At 40.2% G+C, this 14,308-nt stretch overlaps 1 protein-coding gene across 1 annotated transcript; it reads right to left on the bottom strand.

The window, feature by feature from the left end:
- Positions 1-1,094: 1,094 nt before the first annotated feature.
- Positions 1,095-12,118, bottom strand: LOC134000161 (voltage-dependent calcium channel gamma-1 subunit-like). Its single transcript, XM_062439496.1, has 4 exons — positions 11,878-12,118; positions 3,149-3,223; positions 1,754-1,891; positions 1,095-1,327 (listed from the first exon to the last, which is right to left on the bottom strand). The coding sequence occupies exons 1-4, from the start codon at positions 12,116-12,118 to the stop codon at positions 1,095-1,097; spliced, it is 687 nt and encodes a 228-aa protein (XP_062295480.1).
- Positions 12,119-14,308: the final 2,190 nt, after the last annotated feature.

Raw genomic sequence — 14,308 nt, 5'->3', positions numbered from 1 at the left:
AAAAACAAAAGTGTCACAAACATCTGTATTTCGTCTAAATGTCAACAAAATTGTCTATGGATGTTTACAATATATTTTAAGTAAATATATGTTTCAAACCCCACAGTTATGTAGCAAGCTCTACATTTTTTTCTAAACTTTATATATCTGGTGTTTTTATTATTAAAAAATGCCCACTAAAAGCAGATTACATTCAATAACATGTAAAACATGACCCAGAGGTTCAGCAGATATTAAGGACAATATCATGGATCAGGGCTTAGGGGCTTATGTCTTGACAATGACCTGAAATCAATGGCTGATGTCAACAAAGGAGTATCAGGCAAGTGGTCCCTCTCTAGACAATCAATGGCAGATTGATTAGAGAAAGTCTGTAGAGAAACGACTGCAGAGACAGTAGCCCATTTCAGTGATTCACTACTTCACTTTAGCGTTAGAGTGCTGTGGGTCACCTGTTGTATGTGTATATTTGGTGTAGGAATTTGTTTCTAACACAGTCTAGTTCAGTCCTATTTTTTCATACCTTGTGTCAAAGTTAAATACTCTGATCAAGATCTTGTTTAGTGTCTCAAAGCACTATCTGGCTTTGAGATTCAGGTGCGTTTGCATGTTTTTCCACATTCACTCAAATTGTTTAAAGTTTGCTATTTTAAAAACATACCACACATATCTAGTTTTACTCATTCAATATTAATAGACATCCACTGGTCACAAGCTAAAGTATTTTAGTATGTTAATCATTTTGAAGAGACTTGAAACTTAGACTGTAGAACTTGTCTACTGTCGACTGTAAAAACAAAGGTGATAATGTGAGTTTGGAGGAATCTTGCTTTTTTTAAAAAGTGCTATTTGGCAGATTAATCTTAAATTTCATACATATGTAACTGTATGTTGATTGATTATCTATCACATTTAAGTCTCTCCAAGTTGAACTGAAACCAGTGGATGTCTAGTGTGTTATTTCAGGCTATTTGAATGCTTTGGAAAATAGCTTGCAATCATCAAACAGTAAAGTACATAGGATTAGTCGTTTGAGGGTTAAAACATGTAAAATCATTTGTAGTTTTTGTCATTTTTAGATGCATCATCTGCGGCTAATCTAAGGTGTCAGGCTCAGCGTCCATGCAGGTCTCCCAGGGGTTACGTGGCATGTGGGGCATGGAGATGAGGAGCAGGGCAATTCCGCTGAGGATGAGCAGGGTGAAGGAGGCGCAGGCGCAGGTAAAGGACCAGGAGTAGTAGTATTCAATCCAGATGGTCTCATCACTGTCAATCATGCGCTTGACAGACTGACGCATTACTTCGACAGAAATTATGATGCAAAGGCCTGCGTGCCGAAACAGAAAGAATGGGTTGTAATGGGCTGGAAAGGAGCGGATGCTTCACTTACATTTGTGGCATTTGTGTTGTCATAACTGTTTAATCAAATGTTACAGTTCCACATTTTCACTTCAAGATTGTCTGCTTTGTTTTAACTTTGCGCCTGTAGCGGTTAATACAGTGCTAGATAGGAGTTCACACACATCACAGTTAATTTAACACTTGGATATTTTGAACTGTCACCACAAAGCTACATCAACTCTATCAGCACATGCCAACTCCAAAAGAGTTGTCAGTGGCTTGGTTAACTGTAAAATAACTACAAAGGAAATCATCATCAAAAGAAAAGGTGTGCATGATGGTGACACACACTGGTTTAACACAGAGACAAGAGTTAGAGACAAAGGCTGATCTAGGATTTACATAATCTGACCTGCAAAGGCAAAGAACATCCCAGCAGGCCGGAGCAGGTAGTCTCGCCCCTTCCCAAAGGAGAAAATGAGACAGAGTGTGCCCAGGATCATGAAGAACAGACTGAAGATGGCGATGGCTGCTGCTGAAATATTGTACTCTTAAGAGACGGAAGACACAAAAGAAAAGAGAAAAGAATCAGGGGATGGACGTGAGACAACAAGAACAAGAGTGATTGAGAAAGGGAATAAAAGACAGCAAAGCGGTAGCAATTAAAAACTGAGAGGGTGAGTAGGAAACAGAGGAATGTAGCTTTGTTTACATAGCAATGGTTTCAATATTGCACTCAGGCAAGCTTTGACATAGATAATTAGACTTTAAATTAGCCTCACTTTTAAAAACAACAGTCATTTATCCAAACTGGCAATAATGCCATTTGCATGACAGATAAGATGCTGCAGGCTTATAACAAGATCATTAGAACATCTCTCTCTCTCTTGCTGCCTGCCTCCCCTCCTGTCTGTTTGTCAGATAAACATAATCTTGTCTGTCCCTCTCTATAACACTCCAACTGTGATAGAAATGATCCTTGGAGCATCCTATTCCATTTCAGCACCCCGACTGTGGAATAACACCAATTGTAAAATAATGTTACAGTCTTTCCAGTGTAGGTCAGGCTGTTTCTGTGTCTGAGGACTGTTGCTTTGTGTAAATATGCAAGTGTGTTTAAGCGTCAGCTCTGTTCATTTTTGCCTTCTGTGTGTTTTTTTGTTGCATTATTTCAATGTAGTTCTACATTGTTATAAAATACGCCATGATCATTCTGTATTTTAAACAATATATGCAATATATATTCCTTTTGTACTTATACAATGTATCTATAATGTGATATAATGTAATGTAGCTGTTTCATGAAAATGGGTTCACTTTGAAAATAGCAATCTGGCTAACAAAGTAAAGATGGGGGGATGACAATCAGCAGATGTTGACAGATTACTCTCTGGAGGGACAGTGTGCACTGTCACAGTATTTGCATACAAAGCTTTTCTCGTGATGTTGAATAAAACATAATCCAGATGGCATTAACAGTTGCTACAAAACACATGTGCTATTGCAAGTTAGTTGTGTATGAATAAAATTAACTTGTAGGAGACCGGATATTGTGTTTATATGTTATGTACATGTGATATAAAGTGCACTTTACATGTTGTATTTAGGTTTGTGTTGTATGGATGTGTGGTGGGAATCCATGTATGACATTTGACATGATTTACTGTTCACCTTCTTTCCTTTTATGTTAATGGTAATGGCTGTGTTTTGTTTTTTTCTTCATCACAAACAGACAGTTAGGTCTCTGATTTTTTTTTAAAGGATCCGTTGTAATATGTATTCTGGGTATAAGTTAGGAAATACCCACCTTTCTGGGTCTTGACTTCAAAAACTTCAGCTTCTTCCCCAGATGTAAAGTGTTTGAAGTAGGAACAGTTTTCTGCTGCAGAGTAGGACGGAGAGTGAGACATGAGGATGAGAGAGATGAAAACACAGATTGAGGGGTAGAGAGCAGGTGGTTCAGGTTGTATCTGTGCACTCCATGTGTCTGCAAGTCAATGGATCCCATTACAAAACCTATCAATACGTATGGTATATTAATGCAAAACAACTTCATTTTAAGAAAAACTGAGTAAAATATTGTACAGCTTCATTGAAACCTTGAATTCTGGTTTGGTATTTCACTTATAAAGTACTAAAGCACACTACTGTATGTAAACCTTGCAAATAAATGTTTCACATGTATTTAATGCCTTCAGTTACAATTCTTTCTAAGAATGTTTTATTTTCTCATTTATCAACTCACATAATTTAAATGTATGTCCAATATTTTGACAATTTATTCTCAATAAACAAGACATATTCCATCATGTTCTTAAACTATCTTCTTAAAAATCAGACTGCAGTGCTTTAAATTGAATGCTGCCTTTCTATGTCATGTCACTCTGATATCCTCTTCGGGGCATTGTGAATATTGTCTCTATAGTACAGCACAACATTGAGCAGATTTAGTGTTTTTCACACTTGGTAATTTCATCTGGGTGGATGCAAGCAAACCCAGCAGCTAGAACCTGAGTTTCTTTAGTTGAAAGGCATTCTTTACTAGGCCAAAAATTTAGTGTTTGTTGTATTTTGCATAAATCCAAATCTTTCTCATTTCTGGATTGGTAAAGAATCAGCATGCACAACTGTTGCGGTTTCTCTTTGGCTATCTTTTGGCTGCCTCCAAAACATAACAGTGTTCTGTGACTTTCTGTCATCCTAAAAAACAACAATCCATCACTTTTGTTCTTGTTGGCTGTGTTTGCTTCCCAGAAATCAGTCCACACCCATTTCCACAGAAGAATGACACATTGCTGCACTTTGCTTGCCCAAACTCCTTTGACGGCAATCTTCAATATAGCCTCTTACAGAAAAGTGATTTTACCTAGGTGCAGTCATTTCCCACACATCCATCTATCTATTTGCAGAGGGTAGCTAGGCTGAGAGGAAGGGCTGGAGAGGATGTAAAGGCCAAGCAAGTGTCCCCTCTTTCCACCACTCACCATCCTTTCTCACTGAGATTAAACCCATAAAGCAGACAGGTGCTCTCTCTGTCCACAGAGATGGACAATATTTGTGTGTTGGTGTCTGCGCATGTGTGTGTGTGTGTGTGTGTGTGTGTGTACATATGTGTGTGTACTTGGCAACAGAGGAGCGGTTTGTTACACAGGATGAGAAAGAATCACTAGAGGTAACCTAGCAACAGGCTGCTGCAGGTCTTGGCTAGTCCTATCTATTTACGCATGTAAAGGCATATACACAGCAGTGTGCATGCATAGGTGTGCTAATGTGTTTTGTGTGTGCGTTCGTGTGCGTGTGTGTGTGTGTGTGTGTGTGTGTGTGTGTGTGTGTGTGTGTGTGTGTGTGTGTGTGTGTGTGTGTGTGTGTGTGTGTGTGTGTTTTCGCACAGGCTGGTGGTAGGGAGAATTGGAGGAGGGGTCACAGTGCAGCTTAGATCTGCAAATATATTATTTTCATTAGTCTTTTCTCATTAGGTCGCTTTACCTCTGGGGCTCACCTTATCTACGCTAATGTGTGTTTGGTTGTAGCTGTAAGATTTACCTCAGTCTCTGTGAAGACTATTTTCTGCCCACCACACAAAGGTAAGACAGCAAGACCTCTTATATAAACAAAGGCTTCAAGTGAATGAGCCTTTAGTTATCCGTGTGATCCCATATACATAAGAAGGATAATGTAGAGAGCAGTGAAAAAAAACAGATTTTCTCATTGACTGATTTTCTTAGCTCTAGTTATTGATAGTTACTGTCACTGTCTTTCAGTTTGCAGTTATAACAGATGGCAGATTTAGCACTCAAAATTAGCTCAAATTTTTTTAATAAGTGGGTCTCCAAATTTTAAGCCGACAACTGTGGATTTGGTCGGTTTAGCCCTTCTCGGATCTGAAATTTTATTAAATTATTTGATTTGTTATTATGATTTGAGTGGCTTTAATGGTAATAAGTAGACCTACTTTTCTTTACTTTCAATCAAATTCATAGAAATCATTTAGGCTGTTATGCTCTCCTGTTTTATATAACATGAAATCATAATACAATGTGATAGTTAAAGTATTTTCGCTATAAAAAAATATGCCAAACCTAAAGAAAACACTCTCTCTGCTTTCTGAGACATTACTGAAGGATAAATAACCAATTTATTAATGACTGATATAATGACAGTATATGGATGCAAAATACATTTGTGGTTCAAAGTTAGCTATAGGGACTTATATAGGGAATTATAAAGAAATACTTGAACTGGGTCAAAAATGACCTGCTATTTACTGTGAAGGCTCAGAATATGAATAGTATGTAAGGATTAAATGATGCCTAATTTCCTGTCAACTCAACTCAGTGGAGTGGGCGAATTCAAAGGTCTGGACCCAGGCAAGATGCCTGATGCTAGCAGATCACTACATCTTTGTGAGTTGGTTGAAAATACTTTTCTCAGCTGATTCGATTTTTTTTTAAAGAGAGAAGCCAGTGAAAGGGATCTTAAATATGCACATGAGGACTACAAACATGATATAATGTGGAAAGACTGAGGAGAAAGCTACATATCCAAAAAGTCAGTATTCTCATCAGATGATGATCCATGTTGAAGACAAGGAAATAAAGATTCAGCATTGTTTTTGTTTATTCATTGTAATAAACCTTGCCTTGCCTACTATAGAAAAAAGAACATGTATTTTTTGTAACCTGTTTAGTTTGCTACTGAGATGCTCAGTGCCTTTATACAAGGTAGACAGCAGCAGTTCTAAATGTAGCATTTTTCTTGAATAAAAAGTCACGACAGGATAAGAAATCTCTTCTTTCCTCAGTACTTTATCTTTGGACTACGACAGAAGACAGGAAGAGTAAGTGCATAGCTGTGATTCATCCACATGATTTATCCACTTTGTTACTTTTTGTAGTTTTCACTGCAACCATAGATCCCAGCTTGTATTGCAAATCCAAATGAGGAAAATTCAGTGTGGAGGAGAACATCTTGGTGCATAACATTGACCTTGCAGTCTCGCTAATAGGGACCTTTAGTTCTAGGTGGGAAAGTCATTAGAACGAGACATTGCCCATCATTTGAGTTTTGCCTCTTTCCATTAAACTCTGCTGACACCTCCTCTCTTTAATATGGAGCCCCTTTGGCACTGTGACTCCTCTCCATCCTCCCCTCTCCACCTGTCGGTGCACTTTTGAATGCATTTTTAAAGTTTTCCTGTCCCTCTCTTTAGTCTCAACTTTTTCTTTCTTTCTTTTTACAGCCGGTTTCTCTTTTCTTGTTCCTCCATCCACTCACTCTTTATCTATCCTTCACATTTCTAAAGGATACATGAAGGCGGTCTGTCCTTTTTCTAGCCACACAGAATTACTAATTCTAGGTCAATGTGAAAAAGATGGGTGGTATTTGAATGGCCACCAGGGTCTCTTATAACTAGGACACAACAGTAAAGGAGAGTTCTCATGACCATCGTGGTACTGTAGATGCATGATTGTGTGTGTGTGTGTGTGTGTGTGTGTGATCATCATAATCACCACAACCTCATTGCATTCTGCAAATGGAGGCAGCAGTTATCTCTGAATATGTATATCTTTTTTATATATTTCAAATTTGCATAACGGGTAATGATTCATTCAAATTTTGGACCTTGTTTTCCAAATGCAAAATCAGCACCACACCTCCACATTTTTGACTGTGCACTTGAAGCAAAAAAACCAGACATTCCAGAGAGAAAAATGGTGGCTCAAGGTGAATATTGGTGCTTTTAAGGGCATAAATTGGGGGCACCAGCCAGGTATTTTGTCACTGAAAGAAGCAGAGGATGAGGAAGACATTTTATTTGAGGTGTAAGTGCTCAGGGGGTAATCTCTTTCCACTGTAAAGCTGGAAAAACACTCAAAGTCTGAAACACAGCTGATAATAAACAAACTTTCCCTTGCTTTTCTGCACACATATATGTGGTAACACATACATGCACACTATGCACACAAATGCACTATTTATTCTCTTTATTTCCCTGCCGGGGAGCATGATACAATCCATAAAGGGTCTGTTTGATTTTTACAGCACTCAAGCTATCATCATGCGTCATTTGTGGGAAGCTAATTTCAGAAGTCATTTGGGTGCACTGCTTTGCTGCCATTGTTATGCAACCTCTTCACAAAAGCAGCATAATTGTGCCCATATGAAAAAGTGTTTATGTATGTGCCTGCTGACGACTAACTCCCCCTGTGTTTGGGAAAATGCAAATGCTTGTTATTAAGTCCAATCACCGCTGCTTGCTTGGGTATACACTGTTCATCAAGGATGTAATCTGTTATGGTGCACCCTGGATCAACTTGGGCTTTTTTTTTTTTTTACATGATTGCTTTACTGATGTGCTCAACACTCGATCCACAACACGCATTAAATTGAGACCTAGATAAAGTTACGCTGATGTGGTATTGTTAGCCAATACCCACTTCATTAGGCTGTGAACTCAGTGGATTCTTACTTATGTAGACAAATCTAAAACTGTACTAGGGCTCTCTTGGCTCCCCAGAACCTCACAGGCATTCTATTAACTATCAGAGCAGGATGTTGAGTCGTTGTACAATTTTGCACAGGTGACTTGTTGCTAATTGAGATAAAAAAGATCTAAATATTTGTTCAGGACTGTCAAATGAATCAACTATTGCAGGTTGAATATTGTATCAAATCTGTGGAGACTATCAAAATGACTCCATGGTGCAGACAGAGGTGTTAACGTTGTTGTCTGTGGCTGGCTGATTTGCTAAGTGCAAAACTATTGTACACCCATAAAATTTACAATCTAGCCAAGCCTTCAGTCTAGCTGCCATTCCTTGAAAGCACTCTATCAAGGAAAAAGCAAACTGCCAAAGTCACACAGAAATATATTCCTTTTGGTTGTCAAACTCATGAGCAGATTGACTTGTGAGGAGCTATTACAGAAAGCAACTGTTTGTAAAAGAGGAAACCTTTAGACACCTTTTTGGTCACTGGAGTAGGCAAAAAACAAACTCTGTTTTTAACTTTTTCCCACTAGCCTCAGCCCTGCCTGGTGAGGATGGTCCGTAAAAGTCACTCCGAGAAGGGAGAAAAGAAATCATCCATCAGCATCTCACCCAATGTCATCTCAAAATGATGTGGTGTGAAAAACAACAGGGAGAAGTTGCAATCTACTGAACAGGGACACACCACCACACTCATCAGCCTTTAGATCCATTTCTGACAACAGTGAGGCCATAAATGGGGAGAGATGGGCTTGTATAACCAAAACTGACGTGGGAGCCAACAGCAGAGTAGCACACTTTTTAAAATAATATGAGAGAATGACTCATTTTCCCTCATAACCCTCATAAAAGTGTGGGAAAAAATAACTTTGTGGGATCGTAGCAGAGGGCTCTCTAAGAAAAACAGCAGATTTTTTTTTTGCCACGCACTCTGACAATTGGTTGCCAATATGGAGTGGGTGGGGCCCTGTTTTAATGAGCCGAACTACCATTGGCGCACTGCTGGCAAGAAAGAAAGACGAAGCCGCTGACAAGTTTAGTCTGTCAGATGGCTTCTCTCTTTTAATGCCTGGCCGTACTGAGCATCAGAGAAGCAGCTGGGTTTCTGCACTGGTACCTGACACTGTTTTACTGCGTCTGCCAGTTTGTGCAGGTTGTAAATGGATCATTGAGATATAGAGTCTGTCAGCTACAATATGCTCATCATGCATTCCACAGGTGATTGACTTGTGGGATGGAAAACAACTGGTCTCAAAAGATAGAAATTTCTGTTTGTGCCATGTGTTTGGGGGCCTTGGATATCCCTGTGGTTGTCATATTTTTATAAAAGGGGAACATCTTGTCTATAGCTGCATCTACTGACCCCCTTTTCCTGGTTTCTAAACAATGTATAAAACAATACAGTATCACCCCCCCTTCACTGGACACTGTAAAAGAGCTCCCCATTACCCCATCAACTGAGGCATCCTTGGCTCTATCCACTCACACAGACTTCTGCTTTCTTCCTCCTTTTCCCTTCATCCCTCCTGAGTCTCCCAGGTGTACTCTAATTCATGAGCTGGAGCGGGAAGCCACACTTCATTAAGGTCTGTACTGATCCTGAGGTGCTGGAGCCGGAGGCTAAGTCAATGATAGAGCCAGAGAGAAATCTCTCTGTTAAGCTGCAAAGCACGCACACACAGCCAGAGGCCAGCGAGACACTGTTTACCCCAGGGCTGGCTCTGTTCAAAGGGTGCTTGTAATTAAAGCTACAAGGCTATTTTGGAGAAGCAGACTTTTAAATAAAAGACAGAAGGCGTTTGACTTCCTTTTTTTGGAATCACTTACTGTATGTAACATTATGCAAGGAAGGGAAAGAACTTTTTTTTTAAAACCTCTCTCACTTTTTAGTTTTTCTTTTTTTTACAGTTAAGCAAGAGTTTGGCCACAAATTGGTGGGTTTATACAACATGACATTGACATCAGGAATTACTTGAGGAATTAAGTGCAATCTCAAAAAAAATGCTCTGTAGACAGACTTGCATGCAGTATGAGATCAAAGCCAGCTTCAGATCTACTGTGACACTGTGAGTAAGAATAAAGGGGGAATGAAGGGGTGTAGAAGTTAAACTGAACCCTTATGAAGTTACATTTTAGTATAGAGAATCAGACAGAATATTGAGAAATGATGTAATTCCTGATGTGCTGTGAGAGAAGCTACAACAGAGTTACAAAAAAATGAGAGATGCCACAGTTGTGAGGTAAATGTGTAACTGTGAAGTATAGTAGCGATGCTCTTCCATTACGCACTTGACTTCAGCTGTTGGAGTGTGCTTAATTGGCAGTCTGTACAGAGACTTCCTCTGTGGAAGATAATGACGGTTCAGTTGAAGGCTGCGCATTGAACTGTTACGCATCAGTCCAAATGTACAACCGTGTGTGTGTAGTGCGTATGCCATCATATTGTATTTACTGGCATGTGCCTTTTGGGGGAGAGGAGTAAAAAAAGAGGAAGGGACAAACACACAGGTGGAGATCAAGAGAGCAGACCTTGAAGAAAAATGTTGCTCTCGCATACTGACCCTCCAAGCCTACCTTTCCCTTCTTTTACTTCTACCAAGACAGTCCTTAAAATGATTTGTCATTTGTCAATGATCAAAGCAGCAATACTTGAGGGTCTCATTTTCTAAGATTTATGGAAAACTTGATAATTAGGGCTTGAGCACTGACCAGTGCGAGGCCCTATTGTATCTGTCCTGATTATTATTGTAGTTCCTATAAAACAAACGCCTTTTTGACAGCCTAAACGTGCCCCAAAACTCACCAAAACTTGGATCAATAGCGCCCCCTAGAAAATTTTAAAAAACGAGCCCCTCGACTCAGATTGACGTAGACAAACAAAATTTGGTAAACACATGTATCGTGTAAAGACGCACTAAAAAAGTCTCTTGGACCCATGACGTCACTCCAACAGGAAGTCGGCCATTTTGAAAAATATGTGAGATTTTGCCGAACGAACTTGTCGTAGTGATTTCATCCGACCGACTTCAAATTCACTCAGAATCATCTTGAGACATTGGAGATGAAAAGTTCAAAAAAACGTTCTGATTAGGGATTCAGTTTGGGCGTGGCGGTGCCGACAATTTCCTTCGCCATTCCATCCTTCGCCAAAAAGCAGGAAATCCTTATAACTCCAACAGACATCGTCCGATCTACACCAAATTGATCACGCATGTAGAGGGTCCCGCCCTGAACACGTCTATGCATCAATACTGTGTCATATACACAGCGCCACCTACTGGACACAGGAAGTCAGCCTCATATGACAAACATTATCCGATTCATATGAAATTTACAGGATGTCTTCTACTACAACATGACATATAATTGGTGGGTGCTCTCTAGCGCCACATAGTGGACACAGGCAGTGATATTTCAGCACATCAATGCGATGTCAAATAAAAGCCTGCGAATGAAGACGTCTACCTGCGCGCCCTCCAACTGCGCTACAGCCCGACATGCATGGGGGGGCGAGCCCGTTCATCGCTGCTTGCAGCTTTAATTGGCTTTGTTTTTTTCGGGTGAATATGCAAGAATTAATGAAAAATGTGAGGTGAAGGCAAAAAACATCAGTTCTGTAGAGATGAAACCCACATACATCAAAGTCATGCCTTAATGTGATTCTGTGATACAGGAAAGCAGCTGAAAGATAGCAGATACACCATGAAAGATACATCCACAATATCCAGCTGAAGTCATTTTTTGCTGTTGTTTTTTCTTGTTGACCTTTAATTCACCAATTTTTTCACTGTCTTTCTAAATGTGGCCAAAACTCCTGATCAAGACAGAACAGCTAATGGAGCTGTCAGCTGCAGCAACCATACAACAAATTCACTTTGATTACAAATAGAAAAGTTTTACCTGTACATGTTACATCCAAATCTGACTACATTAAGGCTCAAGAGGACCTTGACATGAACTTTAACCCTAAGCACAAGTAAGACTCTACACAAAAAACTACATCATCAAACTGTTTTTTTTTTTTTAACCATATAAAGAAGCTCCATACCTCCAGGTAAGCTGATGGGGCCGCAGCCTTTGCCCTGGGGGTCCTCCTCCACGATGAAGATGCTCTTCTTGCAGAGCCTCCAGAGGCCAAAGTGGGCCGCCTCACAGGTAGCGTTGAATTTCTCCACCCGGGGGCTTAGCACAGCCCAGTGGTCAGTCACCACGGCTGCCAGCATTGACGACATACCTACCAAAATCACCACAGACGTGATCTTGACTTTGGTCGCCTGCTCCTCAAACATGTCACTGCTTGATGTGCAAAGTTGAAAGTTGGAAAGAAAAGTGTTTGTTAGTCTGTGAGTGCATGTGACTGTTTGCATGTGTGTGTGTGTATGTGTGTGTGTGTGTGTGTGTGCGCGCACGTGTGATACGAGTAAGTGTAATGTTAGTGCGTATGTGGCTTTGTATAGATGACGTGTGTGTGAGATCGTAAAGACAGCCAAGGTTGCTTTTGTCCTGCTTGTTTTCAGCTCCTCTGCGTTGGATGTTGACTCCAGAGGTTCCCCTGTCTTGTTCACAGCTTCACGACACTTCTGATGTCCTCGCTTCTCCCATCCACGACTCTTTCTTGCTCTTTCTCTGCCTTGTGCCTGGTGCTTGGCGAAAAAAAAGGGTCCAGATAACAGTGCCCTAGTTTCTACCTCTCTCCTCTCTTCCTCTCCCTCCCTAGTTGCTGTTGGTGAGCTGAGGCCATTCAGCTACATGATGAAGATGTTACCCGGGAAATGTTTACACTTATCGCACCGATTACCTGACCATTCTGATGTTGACAAGTCGGGTCAAGATCAGACACTTTCAGACATTCAAGTTTAGACACACTTTGTTGATTGTGAGCGTTCCAGTTGTACACTTCTAACTATGCAAAAAAGACAATCCAATGAAAACTTTCATCAAGATGACACTGCTGTTTAATATTTCATTGCATGCCAAATACTGATCTTATCAATCACATATCTAGAACATTCTCTGTCAAATCTCTCTCATATTCTTATTAAGTCCGATCTGTTTCCAGTTCAGTTGTCTCTGGTGCTGTGTGTCGGGGGACTCCTGGGGAGGAGATTTCCTATATTAGTTGTCGTCTGAATGAGCTGATCTACTTACTCAGCCAATCAGCAGTCAAGGTTTGAGACACGGGTCCCACCTGATGGCAGCAGCTGATCCGAATTCAGAAAGATATAAAAAGGGCTTCAACAAAGGACCTTCAAAATGTTTCCTTTATTCTGTTTATGCAGTTCAAATATGGTAGTACATGCAGCACAGTAGAGAATGTTCTCCATTTCCGTTCATTGTTGTGTTTAATGAATTGGCCTTCTGTATGTCCTTGAAAATGTATTAAGTCGTGCTTACTCGTGAAATCCAACAAGTTCCTGTGGCATATTGCATGCTGCACTTTGATGGTTGCTATGTCTTTTCCGTCTATGAACTGACATTGCAAAACTTTTAATTTTTTTCTCTTTTTATAGTTGTAGGTAAAAGAAAAGACATGTCACACAGTTTGAGGAGGGAACAACTGTAAAAACCTGATACATCTCAGAGGCACAATCAACCTTTCCCCCATGAAATACTTGAGTAAATGGACATGCTTTTTATAAACCACTGTGCCCCACTTTAGACAGGACTCTGGCCCATTTTCAGCCCTGACAACACTCACATAGCTCTGGGTTTTTAACACATTAAATGGCAAGCACTTAAAGCAAGCAGTAGAGGTAAAGGGAAAGTCTGTCACGAGAATGATACGACGCTTGAACCCATTTGTGTGAATGTGTGTGTGTGTATGTGTGTGTGTGTGAGTGTAAATCAAAGAGAGAGTCTGTATATTGTGTAGGCCAATTATTACAAAAATTACTTTGATGTCTATGTTTGTAAGAAAAGGAGTTAGACAGAAAAACCACAGCTGTGTGAGTCTGATGTCTCACACTTTTTAGGAAATTAATGTAGCATAAAAGAACCAAAGTGCTTTCAGTAAACACCATCACAAGCTAACTGAACCAGGAAATTGATCATTAAAGATAAATCATCTCACTCACTAGTTTTGAAGAAAAGAAACCCCACAGTGGGGGTTGAGAGGAGATGAGAGACAGTTGTGTTCATTATCACGTTCCACCTGGATATATTTGCAGTGAAACTGCTTTTTCTCCCAGAGGACGAGTTCCTTGCAGAGGCTGTGAGAGCGACCGCTTGTCTCTAAGTGTGTAATAATAGTGTATTTGGTGCAGCCTGTCTTACGGGGTGACCCTCTGACCTGCTTCATTTTCTCATGGTGCCCTGGCAACTGCGGAGAGACAAAACACCTTGCAGTTGCAGAGTCTCCAAGCAACAGCCAGGAGTGTGGATGACCGTGGTAACACGTCATCAGTAATCAAGTGTGTGTTACTGGAGGCATCACCTCATGTCAGCTGATGAGAGATGAGAAACACTGAAAAGAAATGACA

Source organism: Scomber scombrus, chromosome 18 (assembly GCF_963691925.1).
Source record: "Scomber scombrus chromosome 18, fScoSco1.1, whole genome shotgun sequence".
Taxonomy (NCBI): domain Eukaryota; kingdom Metazoa; phylum Chordata; class Actinopteri; order Scombriformes; family Scombridae; genus Scomber; species Scomber scombrus.
Note: the sequence above shows the minus strand (reverse complement) of the source record. Positions and strands in the feature narration are given on the sequence as shown.

Bases quoted from the DNA above. Each gene is read 5' to 3' on its own strand.
- LOC134000161 (XM_062439496.1), bottom strand. From the start codon at position 12,118: ATGTTTGAGGAGCAGGCGACCAAAGTCAAGATCACGTCTGTGGTGATT. The intron at 3,224-11,877 runs GTATGGAGCTTC...CCTACTCTGCAG, and splicing joins CCCCATCAGCTTACCTGGAG to CAGAAAACTGTTCCTACTTC. The intron at 1,892-3,148 runs GTGGGTATTTCC...CCGTCTCTTAAG, and splicing joins TGAAGTCAAGACCCAGAAAG to AGTACAATATTTCAGCAGCA.